The 18,069-nt window shown below is 44.2% G+C and overlaps 1 protein-coding gene across 9 annotated transcripts in view; it reads left to right on the top strand.

The window, feature by feature from the left end:
* The window catches only part of LOC110508665 (microtubule-associated protein 4), a 52,510-nt gene that overhangs the window by 7,870 nt on the left and 26,571 nt on the right, over window positions 1–18,069 (top strand). For 7 of the 9 annotated variants that reach the window (XM_021589362.2, XM_036967043.1, XM_036967041.1 and 4 more), the window contains exons 2-5: window positions 2,560–2,738; window positions 9,716–9,835; window positions 10,432–10,518; window positions 14,065–15,348. In XM_021589362.2, the coding sequence (XP_021445037.2) occupies window positions 2,564–2,738; window positions 9,716–9,835; window positions 10,432–10,518; window positions 14,065–15,348 (1,666 nt within the window). In that variant the 5' untranslated portion in view covers window positions 2,560–2,563. Of the gene's footprint in view, window positions 1–1,403; window positions 1,602–2,559; window positions 2,739–9,715; window positions 9,836–10,431; window positions 10,519–14,064; window positions 15,349–18,069 lie in introns of those variants that run through there. The other 2 variants (XM_036967038.1, XM_036967039.1) reach the window with 2 other exon arrangements.

Below are 18,069 nucleotides of genomic sequence, written 5' to 3'. Positions count from 1 at the left end.
GACTAGGGTTGACTCTAGCTTGCACTAATCCCCATGCAGCAGTACCAGCTGGTCTCTCAGGCTTTTACACTCAATATGAGCATAAAGCAGAATTATGCTTCTTCGTTTTAAATGGGAAATGTCCGATGTTGCACTCAAAACTGGGGAGTTGTAGAGCAGATGTAGCGGTCAGACTGGGGGATGCAGACATCTGAACAGCTGTCTGAACACCAGGGGGTGGGTGAATGGAGTTACAGACATAGAGAGGTTAGAGGTGGAGAGAACTTGGGCTTTGAATGGAAAAAACGTACCTTTAAGAAAGAAGGGAAAGAAAGAGGGTCTGAAAAATGATGACCTTAGAATTGGGATCAGAGAACGTGAAGGACTGTGGAGAAGAAAGACAAGTAAGGTAAGCAGAACCTTTAATTGGAGAGGTGTATAAAAGGAATTGTAGAGGAGACGGAGTTGAGACAGGAGCTGTTGTAGGATTATTCATCTAATGTTTGCATGCCCTCGCATAATAATCACACAAACGTCTTTTCAACATTTGGATGGATGCATAAAAGCTGAGCTGTGATCTAGCTATTTTACTCGCTCACTGCTGACACCCTGCTGTGGTCCTGCCTGAATGTGTTATTTTTGACTGTGTGAATTTTGATGAGTTTTCTGTGTCACGCAGTATTCTCTCTCTCCTAGGGGCTGCTACAGTGTGTCAATGTAGTAATCTGACTAGTCCAACTGTACTTGGTGTGGCTGCTCCCAAAACAATGGGGCACAGTTTCAATCATGGCCAACAAACACTGTACGTACGCAAATCTGCAGGCTGGTGCACAATGACAGCATGAAGATATTTTTGTGAGAGTGTGTGTGTGTGTGTGTGTGTGTGTGTGTGTGTGTGTGTGTGTGTGTGTGTGTGTGTGTGTTTGTGTAGAAATAGAACAATCATCGCTTGTTTGTGTGTGGAGGAGGAGAGAGTGGGTGAGTTGAAGGGACGGGTGGAAAAAAATAATGAAGTTGTGTGTTTGGGAGTGTGTGTCTGTGCGTCTGTGCTTCTGTGAGTGCCACTGATAGACCTTTTGTGTAGAGCAGCTCTCAACATATGTATTAGTTTTGCTGTCTGTCTCACAAAGATACACTCATTATGAGGAGTAAATGGTGCACTGTGAAGAGAGGAGAATGTCCTCCCTCTAACTAAAGCTTGGAGGCTTCTATCCCCTACTGCACTGTAGCACGCAGGGCTGGATCACTAAAGGCAGACAAAAACACGCTGTTCTGCAACAAATTAACCATAACTACCCTCTTTCACCTTCATTTGAATTGATAATCCAGGGTAATTATTAACTTCCACAGTTTAAACCGTACCCCCTCCAGGTTTCTTTGCAGACACTTTGATGTAGTGAGTACTCTCCATTCATTGGGTACTGTGCGTGTTTCAGACGGCACTCCCGAATGGTTTCTCTGCCTTTTAGGACACAGTGGCGGGGTTCCAGGATGTCTTTATTGCAGTTCCACTGATCCGGCTATCAGATCTAACAGCGACTGGAAATCACTTTCATATGATAGCCTGTCGCTGTCTTCTGAGAACCACAGCGCAACTACAAAAACTACAGCATGTTATAGGGGTAATATACTGTTGGCCTGAATAGGCTAAGTTGATTATCTGTTTTGCGGTGGTGGTGGTGGATACTAGTGTAGTGTGAAGACAGCTAGCTGCAGTGGTGTACTGTTTGTGTCACTTGTGTCTTTAGGGGGAGAGAGGATGTGGGAGAGATAGAGGCTACAGGGGGAGAATGAATGCAATGACGGTGACATAATTTCCATCCATTCTTCATTTTTCTGTCTTTGCTCAATTTTGCATGAGCCCTATGCTAGCTTCGGGATCCCAGGCTTCGAATAAAATAACATTTGGAAGGGTGGCCCCTGGAGAATAGCCCTGTGCTGGTCTCTTCCCAGAGCCACTGTGTCTAACAACACCACATGCGTTTTGACTAGCAATATACACCATGGTAAGGTTTTTGCCAAACCCTGTTGTTATTATGGGCTGGGGGATGGTCTCTGTCAGCTAGTCTATATCCCCTCGGCTTCACCCCCCCACACACACATTAAGAGATTACCTTTTGGACTGAATCCCCCCATGGTAGAGAGACAGTGGTTTGACTGCAGCTGGATTTAGTGTGGCTGGTTTGACTGCAGCTGGACTTAGTATGGCTGGTTTGACTGCAGCTGTATTTAGTGTGGCTGGTTTGACTGCAGCTGGATTTAGTGTGGCTGGTTTGACTGCAGCTGGATTTAGTGTGGCCGGTTTGACTGCAGCTGGATTTAGTGTGGCCGGTTTGACTGCAGCTGGATTTAGTGTGGCTGGTTTGACTGCAGCTGGATTTAGTGGGGTGCATAAATGGTGACGTCCATTAGCCAAGATCAGCCATCATTAAAAGCTCTGACTAGTGGGCCTCCATACCAGTATACGGCTATAGAGAAATGCAGTATGGGGTTTGTGCGAAATCTTGTACTGATGAGGATAATGATGTGAATGATGATGATGATACTCAATGACCTCTAACCTCCTTTCTCCCTCCCCAGGACCATGGACCTGAGCTTGCATGACGCTCTCACGGATGGGGCGCCCCAGTCGGGCCCGGACAACCCGGTGAGGAGGGACTTCATGGCTTCCCTGGAGAAAGAGACCTTTGATGACAAAGTAGGCGAGACTGTGGAAAAGACTGACTACCGCCCTCTGCTGGACGGGAAGGATGGTAAAGGTAAACTGGGGTGCAGGATGGATGGAAGCTATGTGGGAATGGGAAAACCCATAGAGAATTGGGGCAGCAGAGAGACAATCCAGGGAGAGGATTTAGCTGATTCTTCTGCTCAGTAAATGCATATATTGTGACGTATACCTTAATGCCAGCTGCTTACAACTTTAGGATCGACACTCTGTGATTTCCCTGATTCCGCTTTAACCCTTCTTTTATATCTATGCAGATTATCCTTATCTCATATGCATACAATATCATGCACATATGCTATTGTGTGTACAGTATAGTATATGTATCATGTAGTGTGTGAGTACATGTGTTAAATAATGGAGAGAGAGGAGACCTAAGGGACGGAGGAACCAGGCCAGACAATGTTCAGGAACAGAACCACCTTCTCCAGCGCCTGTTATTTACTGTGCTCTCTTCCTGCCACAGCGTGTGTGCGTGCGTGCGTCGTGCGTGTGTGTGTGGGTGCCTGTGGGAACGTGTGCATCTGAACTCTCGTGGGTGTGTGTGTGGATGTGTTGTTTGTTTTGGTTTGTAGCTGCCATCCTACTGTGTTGAAATGCAATTCCACCACTTGGGAACCTCATTCTGATGATCTCCAGTGCAATGCTAGAGTCTATACAGGTGAAAATGGAGCCTATCTATGATTTGTAGAGAAAAGTAAAAACGTCTACACGATGACGTCGTCCAAAAAAGTTAAAGCATTTTAAAAACAGTGATTTTCAAACACTATGAGATTCGTGGTGACATGGGGAGCAAGTAAACACCCTCCCCTTAGCTAGAACGTTTTGCACATTTTGAAAATAGATATTTTTTTGGTATGTTTAATTCTACCCTGTGATGTCACAGAGAATGATTATTTAGGAGCTTCTTCTTAACACATACAGTATTTAGACACTGGTTCGGTGCTGGAGACAATGAATATTAGGTTGAAAAGTGGTGGAATTGCCTTTTCAGTTTGTGGGTCAACCTGAACCAAAGAGCGGAGTCAAAGAGGGACAATTTATGTATTTAAAAAATATGATTTTAACTCACTCCATTTCTTTGTCAGTCTTTGGGATCTCTGTGATTCAGTGGTATTGTGCACTAATGTTATTGTGAACAGATTTTTTTCTGAACTTGAACTTCATCTTGGGTGGCAACTTCCCCCTGATTTTATCTGAGAGAAATTTCACCCAAAAATATTTTGGCTACTGGAAAACTTCTGTGTTTGTTTCCATCTACCAAGAAAGTACTTCACAGTTCATGACAACTCTGTCATGAACATTTGGGGAAATTCACTCCTTTGGGCCACTCCCGTCACTGTGGTTAACCCTCCATTGTAATGGTTTATTGTGTTGCAAGGGCACATTTTCACAGCTGAATCATCCTCTATGTTGGATGGCAAATGGTATTTTAGCCCCTGAGTGCAATTCCTAATTTGCACAGGAATAACAACATAGAAAGTGAGAGATAAAACTATAAAACAAAAAGTTCAGAGAATGAATATTATTTTTCCTAACTCTACCATTGGACGCTGTTCCTCAAAGTTACAGCAGCAGTAGCCAGCAAATACACGTGATATGTAATATGATAAAGTTCAAATGTAAAAGTCTCCTCCACTCCAGATATAATATCCTTCCTGCCAGTCAGTTCCTTCAGATCCAACTCTCTAACCACAGACAGTCTCATTATACCTCAGACAGACAGACTCCAAGCACTCAGAGCAATCCCTTTCTCTCCCTCTCTCTCCATCTATCACTCTCTCACCTCTATCTCCCCCTCTCCCTTTCTACTTCTCTCTCTCTCGCCCTCTCGCCCTCTCTCCATCTAGATGACTATCACTGTCTTTGTCCGTCTCTCCCACACTCCTTCTCTTTCTTTGTCTCTCCTCGTGTCATGTCACTTCCAGAAGTGTCAGCCTGGAGACAGCATTAGGGCAGCATTAGCATAGCCCTGACTGGAGCAATATAACAAACTCAGTCATGCACAAGTCAGGACACAGCAATGTCAATTAACCCGGGCCATGAACATCCTCTCCTCTGGTGTCTTGGCAACATCGGTTGCATGTTAATTGTCCTGCTCTCGAACTGTAAATATTCACATGCATATTCAGTCAAAACAATTGATTAGGATTAGGGGTGGATTAAAGGTGGTATTCTTTGACTTCGGAGGCTTTATGACCTCTATGTCAATCCGAACTGAACACATTGATTTCTTTAAAAGTGGAGTTGATTGACACAGATGACGTCAGCTTTTCCACACAGCTGCTTAATTGAATGATGTCTAATTAAGATAAATCAACATCCTTAGGCTACGCTACAGTATGGGGGTTTATTTCAGAAGGGCATACAGAACACAGTGTACAATGTAGCATGTTAGCTCGTTCCAGCAGTGTGCTGCATGATAGAGGCTCTGCGGTTAGCATGTGACTGCAGTATGCTGGAACATCAACCGTAGCAGAAGGAGGAAACAGCTCTGGCTCATCAAAAAGACACAACACCAGTGTTGGCAGTGCAGACCTGTGTGTGTGTGCTGATTTCAGCATCTCCTCTGTACTGTATAATGATTGATGCTTTTAGAGCAAGAGCTCTGGTCAGCCGCTGTGTAGATCAAGAGTTTCCCAAGGAAATATGAGAGCATTTGCTGCTAATCAGTCACGTACTGTACACTAATCCTCTTCTTTGATACTGTAAGTTTAAAAAAAATACTGTACTTTTTCAAAAAAATTCTCTGATTTAGCTTCTGTTGGATCTCGTCAATATTCTTAGCATGTCTGATTTGTAGTGACAATTCAACATGCGTTCTTCCCTGAACTGAAGCCACACTACCTTGAAAGACAAGAAGGATAATGTATATTTGCATGTACAATGTCAGTGGAAAATACACACTAAATGAAGTTATTGTATCAGTCTATCATCTTAGCATGAGTAAAGGGATTCAACCCATGTTGTTGTCATGCAGTGCTATCAAATTCATCTTGCACTGAACTTTTGCCCCCTCTCCTTGACCTACACAAAGTCATTGCTGTGTTCATCAATCATTAACGTCTTTCCCAGAATCCTCCCCCTTCTCTCCTTCCCCCATGTCCTTCAATCTCAAAGTAATTTGTTGTTTACTTTGTCGATTGTCATACGGAGTTGTCATATAGAATTGGATACTTTGATTTGGCTTCCCCCTCCATCTGTTGGTAGTAAAGAATCAAAGATCAGGCCTACATATGCTTATGACAAACAGCAGCACAAAATGAGAGAAAGCCATGTGTATACAGGAGGGAATTCAAAACAGCTCCTCTCACTGTACAGCAGTAATCATTATCATGAAAATGAAGCCGTTTTCTCTTTTTGCTACACCAATTATCCCATAACCGGCGAACAGATATGTATGCAGCTGAAACACGACTCTCATGGTGGAGGAGGCTGAAGCTGGGTGTGCCTGCCAAATAGTGGCGTTGCACTGGAGAGGTTTGACAAGCTGAGTGCATATCAACCCCACAGGGACCGTCTGGAGCTGAGGCTTCAGCTGATTCCCTGTCAGGCGATAGAGGCGATAGAAGATGATGGACTTTATCAGTTCTCTGGCCTCTAAGAAATAGCCCTTGAACAATGTCTTAGAAATGAGAAATAGCCCCTGGAACATTATCTTATGTGTTATGTCCGGCGTTAGGCCTATGTGTCATTCACCTACAGCCTATTGGGACTATACCATAACAGCTGGTGTAAGCTAATTACTTGTGTATTCAGTGTGGGTGTAAACTCATTAGTCACAGAACACATACACCATACTTTATAAGTGGTCCATTAGCAACCCATGGAGGGCGTTCCATCTCTCCTACATAAACAACACAACTCCCTCCTTCATCCTCGTGAACCGCAGGAATTTAACATGCTCGTGAATGTCAGTCACGTACAACGTATTTTACAAATAATTTCTCACAACCACAGCCTTATTTAGTTACTGTTCTAAAACAGAAATCATCAAATGTCTGCTTAACCTCCATTCTGCACCTTACGTAAGGGTGTCCTTACGTAAGGGTGTCCTTATGTAAGTGCCGGGCTAGCAGACATGCTTCTGTGCTGATGGAGTGAGGGAGAGGGAGGAAGGTCATTGTTACTCCTCCGGCAGAGTACAGAGGGAGCCATTGCACCCGGCATGACTTGGCAGTCTTTTGGTCTGGACACTAACTACCTCACGGCGCGTCTGCTTTTAAGAGTTTTATTCTCTTATTGTTATTATTGCTCCTGGACCCTTGTGTCACAACAGGATCTTTGTATTTTATCTCCCTGCCTGCAGTTTAGGCTCCTAATTTCCCCTCTGTCAGGCTACTTGTCTTGAATATCCATATGTTTTTTAGCTCCCTCAGCGATCCCAGGGCATCCCTTGTAGTTCACTTCTGAAACCAGAGAGTTCAAACTCCCCAAACACATAATTTAGGTGTCCCTTTCAATTTAACCGAGAATAGCCTGGACCGTATTTACTTTCTGAGGTATCATACAATACTGCACCAGACAAGAGACCTAAATAATACAGTGTAGCCTACAACACTTTCAAAGTGAAACTATTTATAGTTACCTGTGACTGTGAGAGCTCTGACTGCAGTCTACTGTATCTGTTGTCTGATCAGATGCTCCGCGTGTATTCTAAAACCAGTGTGATATTGTTAGCCCTGGTTCCATTGGTTCCGTGCCATCCTCTGGGGCATTGGAAACTCTGGGCTCCTATGCCAGGGAAGTCTTTGCCATGCTCTGCGTGCCAGGACTGATGTCAGCTCAGACACCGTGCCAGTCCGGCTAGGGTGTTGCTGGGGCAGTGGGGATGTGGTTTTTGGGCTGTGTTGGCATAACTCCACTTAAGGGTCCTGAGGGGAGGCGGACGTGCTGCATGGAACGTACATAGGAGAGGACCAACACCTTGATGGTCCCCAGAGGCTGCTGTTGCTGAGCAACACAAAATACTGGGACTTACACCTTCCCTCACGTGACTCTTTCAGATATCTTTGTTTTATCATGAAAGCTGTGCTGGTATTTATCACTAGAAATTGGTGTGTGTGTGTGTGTGTGTGTATTTCTCCCCGTTTGGTATTTTGTATGTCTCATTGCAGGACATATCACACAGTATATGACTCTACACACTGATAGATGACTTTATGACTTGCTTTTTGTAATATCACCTAAGTTGCATCTAGTCAAGCAGAAGAGGTCAGATTGACATGCAATGATTCCTCTGGGGTTGTGTGTGTTTGAATGTATATGGGCCAAATGATCTGGTAAAGCTGCAGAGCCCTACAGGAATAAACACCAGATAGTGCAGTGAGTTCCTCTAGGCTGGAATTTAAGCTTTAGCTGAGGTTTTTATGTCAATCAGTTATGACACAGACGGGAAAGGGTTTGCCGCCAGAACCTCAGATGCTCTCGTCTGGTTGGTCGGTTGCGTAACCATAGTAATGGCCCACGGTCCTGTACTGTCCCCTCTCATCACTGTCACCCCTCTGCTGTGTTCCAGAGAGGGCTGCTTTTAGGGACAGCACCCTGAGACACATTAGAGTAGTCTAGGCCAGACATCAACTGACACTTTAGACCAGGTGGGCTGTATTCAATGTGCTTATCAGTTGTTGGAGGTGGAGTTAATAGAACTAAACATTTATAGAGTAGCCTAGTATAGCAAAAAGATATATAACTGTTTCCAAATACCTATGAAAGACACTGTAGCTTACATTGATACCAGGAGGGCAATTTTGCTTGCAAGCTTTGTCAGTGGTACGGTAGCAAATCTACCGGTAATTTACCAAAATTACCGTATTTTTCAGTAGTTCAGAATTATAGTATACAATAAAAAAATGTTCTTAAAGCCCCCAAAGCAACATCACCTTTGGTCAATTTTATCACTTTAAATATTAGGCAGGGGCAACAGAGTTAGTTACTTTAGCTTAGCATGGTCACATGCAATGTTAGCTAAGCTGCAAGCGTGCATGGTTGTGCAGTAGCCTCGGGACTGCTTTGCAGAAGAAATATCAGCCCGCGCAGAGAAGCACAAGATTGAACTTCACTTAACTTTCTCGAGTTTTCGCCTTTAGTTAACACTATCAAGGTCTCCCTTTACTGTGGGAATTGTGATGAAATCAACACAATATTAGCCACTTTCAATGCAACATGCCGAAACAAACTATGCAAGATATGTTGTTGTAGGCAGAACGCATCAGAGTAGGATTCCATTGCATTGACAAGCACGACTCAGTCTGCATAACCAATCAGAGCTGCAGTAGGCTGTTATGCAAATAGACCATTGCTATATATGGATCTGTGCCATTCACTTTGCACTGGACTGTGTTTACAGCATGAGCGGTCGTGAGTAGGTGCGCTTGTTTTGAGATCAAAGCGAGAGCTGCATGTAGCCAAGTCCTTGACTGCAGGACAAGTGGGGCGGCAGGGTAGCCTAGTGGTTAGAGCGTTGGACTAGTAACCAGAAGGTTGCAAGTTCAAACCCCCGAGCTGACAAGGTACTAATCTGTCATTCTGCCCCTGAACAGGCAGTTAACCCACTGTTCTTAACTGACTTGCCTAGTTAAATAAAGATAAAATAATGTCAAGCCCTGCATGTTTTTTTCAAAAGTCTCATGGAATGTAGGCCTACATTGAACAACACATTGCAGAATGAAAGAACAGCTTTTTCCATGTTAAAATGTTATGGGATGCATTTTCTCCATTGTTTTTGACGGTAGTCCACTCTGATAGACCTACATTATGATCAAATAGCAACAGTAGCCTAATTGGCCACTGTTATAACTGGAACTTAAAGCAGGTACAGCCTCAGTGTTCACAGTAAACGTTCACTTGTTGCAAAGACTTTTCACAATGTTCAAGTTTGCGCTCAGCAGACTTGAAATTTGATCAATAGTGAAAAAAATGAGAGGGAATGACTTAGTCACTTGGTCCTATCTCTAACACTTGATTTTCAAACCTGATGTTGATGTTCTGCTCTTTGCCTCTTCGTTGCAGGCTCCAGTATGAAGCCAGGAGGACAGATGGGGACTGGGATGCAGCGGCAGGAACCAATGGGAGAGAAGCGTCCCTGTCCAACTGGACAACAGGCTGCCTTCAATGCTGACTACCTTTCAGGTGAAGCTTCTTTCCCCCGGTTTGAATTCCTCTAGTGTCTTGTGAATGCTCAAGTGATAAGGCATGCCCCGTGAAAAGGCATTTTGTGAAAGGACAGGTTTCCATGGTTTTGATATTTGATTCTATTTTTCTGATCCCTATCATCAATAGCCTAAGATGCTAAAGGTCCCTCTGTGGCATATTAAGCTGTCTGGTTACCGAGAGCTGCCTGCCAAGTATCCCTGGCACAGCCTGGGCACTCTTAGGAATGTAAATTGGGCAGTACAGTATTGAAGGACACCTAGTTAAACGTGTGCCTGCATCGAAGTAAGGCTGTTGTTGTTGTCTCCTTGTCGCTGTCTTCTCTGACCATCTGGACATTCATATTTCATAGCTAACTATGAGTTGTGTGATTGTGAATGATATTGCTATCTCCTTTGGGGGGTTTAGGATGGCTACTGATTTGTGTCTGTGGTGTACTAATATGGTATTGGTAACTGACGTCTGATCTCTCTCTCTCTCTCTCTCTCTCTCTCTCTCTCTCTCTCTCTCTCTCTCTCTCTCTCCTATCTCCCCTATCTCCCCTATCTCCCCTATCTCCCCTATCTTATCTCTAGGCCCAGTGTCTAGTATGATGGGAAAGCCTGGTGAGGGAAACCAGGACAAAGGAATGAAGGACAGCAACATGCCAGACTCTCTCATGGGTACTGCTTAATAATACTGTAAAGTGTTTATGTAACACCAGCATGTAGTTAGGGTTGTGACGGTCATGTAATTATGAATGACGGTATTTGACCAGAGCCAAATGGCCATGGTCACCGAAATAACCTTTTCGAATAGATAAAAAAAAATACATACAAAATATATAATATATACATTTCTTTTTTTTACGCACATTGGAATTGGAATTGTATTTACGGCCATTGTGTACGTTGTATGTGTCATCAATGGGCCGTGCGGTGGACTCCTTCAAGAAGTGAATGGGAGTCAATTGGGTGCTAGCTCAAAAACCCAACATTAGCATGAATCCCATGAACAAGAAGTACAACATTACAATTTTTTTCTGAGAAATTAGATAATCAACTTGTTCTCTGTAATATCGTATAGCTTTGGAATAGTGACATTACGTAGGCCTACTTTCAAGGAAAATAGGCATGTTTATAGACTCATACCCTGAATTTAAGAAGGGATTAAGTGACAATTAGCTTAGCTACCGCATGACGCAGCATGACAACGTGGATGCGATTGGTTGACAGTCTGCTGTGTGTGGCATTATATGTTTCTACATTCATTGCCCAATGGGATTCCTATCTCCTCCTTTCTCTAATATCTCTGACTTAACTCAACTGGCATTACAAAAATACAATCCATTGCATGAGCCACATCAGTTAACATAATTTGAATGAACATTCTACATTACCATGGAAATGTTTGCATCACAATACTAGGCAGCTATTGCTAGTGTACCCATGAGTTTACCAGTCAAATTGGCAAGAGTTTGCTTGTTTCAGCAAGGCGCAACAACGTTTCATCACGTTAAGAGTCCATGTTATGGAAGAAATGGACTCAACCACACGAATGCCTGACTGTCCCATCTTCAGTCAGCTGTTCGTCCTCCCCCTCAGGGAACCAGTGGCAATATATCTCAAACTTCCCCTTTGGATGACTAAGTTATGTTAGGTTATGACGGTTCTTTTATTTTCATGACGGTCTTCACATAGGCTAACCATCGATTACACGGTTATACTGTAATACGGTAATTGTGCCAGCCTTACACGTAGTGCTTATCACTGTGTACAACATACAATATAATTGTAATAACCTGTATAATAGAGTAGTTATAACACATAGTAGAATAGTATTAACCTGTTTGTCTTAATTCCACTCCCAGGTTTCTCCCAGCCAGGGATGATGAGCATGAACATGAATATGAACACGAACATGAACATGAACATGAACATGAATATGAACATGAATATGAACATGAATATGAACACGAACATGAACATGAACATGAATATGAATATGAACATGAACATGAATATGAACACGAACACGAACATGAACATAAATATGAACACGAACATGAACATGAACATGAATATGAACATGAACATGAATATGAACACGAACACGAACATGAACACGAATATGAATATGAACATGAACACGAATATGAATATGAGTATGAACACGAACATGAACATGAACACGAATATGAATATGAACATGAACACGAATATGAATATGAGTATGAACACGAACATGAACATGAGTATGAACACGAACATGAACATGAATATGAACATGAGTATGAACATGTACATGGGTTCAGGAGGTGTGGGGGGCATGGCTCCATTCCAGTCAGGCATGCCTTTTATGGGCAACCCTCAGAAGGCCTCTCCTCTGTTTGCCTCTGAGCCCCCCAAGCAGTCCCAGGCCCCCTTTAAACTCAATGGCCACTACCCCTCTGCCCCGGACCACAGGTAAGAGGTTGTCTCACACAGAGCAGTTCAACTGGGGGCCTGGGTGGGATGTCCAGAGGTCCAGTCATCAGTTACAGTAAAACACAGTATCAAATGTCAGGAAATCCAATAGGTTTTGATGGTGATAGAGCTAAAATGTGACCATGAACAGGGTAAACTAGAACAGTGACTTCTTCTAGAGGGTTCCTCAAAGTGCCAGCACCTTAGTAATCCAAAGGGAACATTTTAGATATATTGCCACTGTTTTTTTTACTTACATAACGGTTACTTTCATGTAGCGGCCTTCAGAGCAGAAAACCAGTGCTGCTCCGTTATGAATTACAAGGTTGAAATCACACAACTCTTTAGTTTATTATGCAATTCCTCAGATCTTACTGTAACTTTATAACATTTGTTTGAGAAGCAATAATAATTATGTGAGGATTCCTAGCCTTATTTATTAGAAAGAAAAACAACAAGAAAAACAGAAAAAAAGACAACCCCCCCCCACTCCCGCATCAAAGTCCTCATTGAAGTGCTCCGTTATATTTGGACACATATATAAAATATGGATCTTTAAATATTCATCTTGAGCTCCATACCCACCTTTGGCATTGCTTTCTGAGTGAGGCAGCCACATAGACTAGAAGTAATGTGCCTTCTGTCAGGAGGCCAAACTGAGGCTTTGGATTAAAGATGCACTCTTCACTTTTTAAATACCAATACCGCATGAAACATAGATGATAATGATAACCAGATCTGCGGCACATGTTGTTTAGCGTAGACACATAATCAAAGAAGGAAGGACATTAAGGAAAATAGTACATCAATCAATTAGAGAAGAGGGCAGCGATACACTATGTAGAAGAAAAATACATGATCATTAATGATTGGGGGGAGAGAGGGGAGAGGAGCTTTTCATTATTTTTCATTTCTCTCTGCCCTGCCATGTTAAGTATTGGAATGGTACTACCCATCAGTATTAACTAAGACGCATGGACGCAGAGAGGTTTTGGCCTTGTTATGTCTTTATCACAACATGAAAAAGGGCATGTGCAGTATGTTGTTTTTGTGTGTACCGTATCTTTCAGTTAGTCATATATTTATGATTTTATGTAAATATTGTCTACTTCTAACACTGTCCTCCTCAGTATTTGTTTGTTCTGGGTACCCCATGTCACATGACCCCTTCCTCTTGATTCATTGTTTGTCTGTGTTTGTCTATGTGACCTGCCTCTGTTGTTGTCATGCAGTCTGCCTGTTCCTTGTACATGAATTCATTTGCTCATCCGCTCATGCGATGTGCTGTCGAGTGAACAGTAAACATCACACTGCTCCGTCTCAGCACAATCTCCATGCTCCCCCTTTCCCGCCCCGGCAGGGAGAATCACACCCAATCAGCTGCAAGCTCGGAGCAGTGCACACACAAAAAACTGTCCCTCTTAAGACTAACATGTAATCCATAAGCCTAAAATTCACATCTATAAGCCTACTGGCCAGGCCGTAAATAAATTATAGTGGAGGTCGTGTCAGTAAGACTTAACTTACATCAGTTCAAAACTCAAGGCACAATATTATTTCACACAGTTGATTGAATCATTTTTATTTGTAATTTAAAAATAACCAATTTTACTCAGTGGTTGAGTTTCATACATTTTGGTCGGATAAGATATACCCTGATTTTACACATAGCAATGAATGGAGAGGATTGGCAATTGGTTATTGGTCTTTACTATGGTCTTTACTATGGGTAGTGACATTCCTTCCTCCTCTCTGCTCATCAAGAAGTTTGGACAAACCCAAACTCCTGGGCAGGTGGTGAGTCCAGGCTGCAAGCCTCAGCGGGTCTCCCCCTCTCCTCCAGCAACTCAGTGGAGGAGAGCCCCTACTCCGACCCCCTCAGCCCCCACGGCTCCCACAGCCAGGAGACCGGCTCTGGGGACGAGAGGGGGAGTGAAGGGGTCAACAGCAGCAGCAAGCAGCAGAAGAGGAAGAAGAAGAAAAGGAGGTCCAGGGAGGAGGTGTATGACTTATTGGACAGGCAGGAGGCTCCGGATGCAAAGGAGGAGGAGGGCGAGACAGAGAGCGGAGCCTCAGACGGCCCTCTGAGCCCATCCTCCCCAAGCAAGGAGGAGAGCTGGGAGTGTGAGATCCGAGGGAGGGGTGGGGGTAGGGTCAGGGGCAGGAAGAATAAGAGCAGGATGAAGCTCCCAGAGGAGTGGGGGCCAACACCCCAGGAGCCAACGACACCTCATGCCACACAAGCGTCGGTGGCCCTGGAGTCTGCAATGGTAAATGCCTCTGGTCTCTTAAGTTCAACCCTGGAGAACATCTCCTCCCTCGTAGCCGGCCCCCAGACTAACCCCTTTAGCAGTTTTATAGAGGACACCAAACCCTCTCACACCCCCACTGCCCCACCCCTCACTGATAACCCCAAACCCAGTCACATCCTCACCACAGACCCTGCTCTTACAAACACTTTTACCAGTATGTTTGAGCAACCTTCCCCTGCCAAGGTAAACATGGACTGGGAGGCTGAGACTCCTGTTAAAAACACTGCCGCTACCCTCCATTATGAACCCATGTGTATTGATGACTTTAAAATGCCCCCGCCCTTAGCCACTAAAGATGTCCTACCTCCCAAGAAGGCTCTGTCTTTCACTGACAAAGCCTCTTCTGATGATAGTCGTCCTGAGATCACGTTGTCTACTTCTGACCAGAAGCAGCTGGGCCCTCAGAGCTCCCCGGCTCTTAGCCCCCAGGTCTCGAAGACCTTCCTCTTCCTAGACTCGGCCCTGCAGACCCCCCAAGCCAGCACTCCTGCTTCACAGCCCCAGTCCCAGACGACCACACCCCAGGTCCCTCCTCCAAACACCACCACCTCCTCCTCTTTCCAGACCACTCCTCCTCCACTGTTTAGCCACTCCTCCCAGCCTGGTCACGACACTCCCAGTCCCCACCCTGCAGTGGGCTCAGGCCTCAACCCTGCAGCCCCGCCCTTTATCCCCACTACACTGCCACTCACAGAGCACCAGGAGCCACCGCTGCCAGAGCCCCCCCTGCTGGAAGGTTGGTGACACTGAAGAGGGGACATATCTATCAGTATGGGGGTGAATGATGACATTATAGTGCATGGTTCTCTCTGTGGACTGGGCCTGCTGTTGCTCGGCCATTTTGTGTTTATTAGCACTGGTAATAACATGCTAACTAATTACACTGCTCTTTAACCTGACTGTGTCTGACTGGGCCTTGGGTCCCTCTTACCTAACTGCCTGTCTGGCCTGTCTCTGTAGTACTGTACTGTTGATGATGATGATTACAATAGCATATTCATTGCTATGTGTCTGTCTACCTACCTGATCATGTCAGCTGACCGGCCCAACTCGTTTTACCTCCTATCTCTCTCCTTTCTAACACTGCAATCATATACTAATGACTCTACTGTTTCTGTAGATTACTATCTGTGTGACTCTCGAGTGAATCCGCTCTCCTTGGGATAGAAATAGCTAGCTTTCTCCCCCCTGATTGCCGCTATCCTAAATTGCAACGAGTAATTCTATACCCTAACTCTTTGACATCGAGTCAACCTTTCTTCACTAATCAAAGGGATGTTGGTTTGCAGTGTGATTCTCTCTCTTTCTCTCAAGAGACTGCTTTCCCCTTGACTAAATGATGCTTTTGTTCCTCAAATTGCCTAAGCTGACTGAGGAGTCACTAACAGCTTTTCTTTCACATTCTCTTTCTACTTGTGTGTGTGAATTCACTTTCAGAACCATTTTGAATGTCTCAAAATGTTCCCGGCTAGAATTCTTAGATATGTAATTTGACCATTTAAAAAAATGCACATTTTATTTTCATGCAATTTTTGATTGGAGATATTAAAACATATTTTCACTCAAATTGTGAATTGCTTGATGTGGAAGTTATCATGTAAGTGAACTGAAATTACTGAAATGACTGAAATGACTGAAATGACTGAAATGACTGTTTTGTCTTTTCTCTCCCCCATGTGTACTGTATCTCCTGATGATGGCTCTGATGATGGCTCTGATGATGGCTCTGATGATGGCTCTGATGATGATGCTAAATAGGTGAGTTACATTTCCATTGTTGCCTTTGAGAATATTTTGATGTTTCTCATCAGTGGAATAATATGAAGGGAAACCCAGTGTTGATTTCTTTCCTATTTACTACAAATGTCTGACACAGGTCTTTGTTCTTTTCAACATTTCTTGTACTTTGCCCGTCTCACATTTGGTTATATATATTCCATGTCAGGAAAAAGCTGGCACGTTTTCTAGTTTGCTCATTCGGTTGAGAGTAAGTTTGCCATAGTTCCGAGACTGTCCTGTGTTGGTCCTTCTCATTTTGTTTTCTTGGTTGGAGATTCCAAGAACTGCTAGGTTGTCACTTTCCTAAATTGCCAGACGGGCAGTGTGTAAGGTTGTTGTAGGGACGCTGTTCCTCCTTCCTGGATAACACAAGTGTTTTTGGTTGACAAATGGTGGAAGTCAGTAGCATACTGCTTGTCTGTCTGCACCCCTCACATTCCCTTACTCAACCCATTCATCCCCGTCAGCAGTCTGTTAATGGGTAATTTACAGATGACCAGGTAGGCGGGTTGGTGTGTAGAGGGACAGTGAGGGACCGGCCTCTGCTGGCCTCTCTGTATTCTCACCCCACATCCTCCTCCCTCAATCACCGTCTTTGTTTTCCCCTCCCCTCCCCCCTCACTCTCCCCCTAGCAGCCTCTCTGTTTTGTTGCCTTTCTCTCTCCTCTCTCTCTCTTTCTCTCTCCTCTCTCTCTTTCTCGCTCCTCTCTTTGTCTCTCTTCTCTCTCTTTCTTTCTCTCTCCTCTCTTTCTCTTACTCTCCCTCTATCTCTCTCCTCTCTCTCTTTCTCTCTCATCTCTCTCCCTCTTTCTCTCCCCTCTCTCTCTTTGTCTTTCTTCTCTCTCTTTCTCTCTCTCTCTCTCTCTCCCTACCCCCTCTCCTACGCCCTCCCCAACTCTCTTTCTCTCTCTCTCTCTCTCTCCCTCCCTCCCTCCCTCCCTCCCTCCCTCCCTCCCTCCCTCCCTCCCTCCCTCTCCATCCTCCTCTCCCTAATGCAATATTGATGGCTGGGACTTTTTTGCAGTTACGTAAAGCACACAACCTGTCTTTTTATAGCCGGGGATCAGGGTGTGTGCAGTAGGCAGAGGGAGGCAGACGCTCAGTGGCTGTGCAGCGCGGTACTGCAGTCAGGGTTATCACAGCACTCCACCAAAGGTCTGTGTACTGGTACTGCTCGGCCCTGCTGCATAGTCATTATTCTGGTCAGCTGAGCACAGACCATCCTTCCACCAGCTAAACAAAGAGACCATCCAAAAGAGCAGGCCCAGCCTGGCAAAGCATATAGCTACCACAGTCGCCACTATGGTACTGATTGAGACGGGCAGTGCTGTGCAGTCTTTCTGTTTTCACGTCGTAGGTACCTTTCAGTAAATACTTCATCATCGTGCTGTCGGTTTTAAGTGCAATTCTGTGTTTCACAGTGAATATCATCACACTGGACCATATATGTTGGTGCTATTTTAGTGTTGTTTATAAGATTGAAAATCCACGCTATTTTTCACGATTTATTAAAGCTGCAATACGTAACTTTTTGTTTTGGGGGGGCCTGACCAAATTCACATAGAAATGTGATATATAGATCTGTCATTCTCATTGAAAGCTGGTCGAAGAAGAGATAGAGCTGTTCTATGTGCACTATTTCTATGCTTCCCGTTCTTAAGTTTAGTTTTGTGTGGTT

This window comes from Oncorhynchus mykiss, chromosome 28 (genome assembly GCF_013265735.2).
Source record: "Oncorhynchus mykiss isolate Arlee chromosome 28, USDA_OmykA_1.1, whole genome shotgun sequence".
NCBI lineage: Eukaryota > Metazoa > Chordata > Actinopteri > Salmoniformes > Salmonidae > Oncorhynchus > Oncorhynchus mykiss.
Note: the sequence above shows the minus strand (reverse complement) of the source record. Positions and strands in the feature narration are given on the sequence as shown.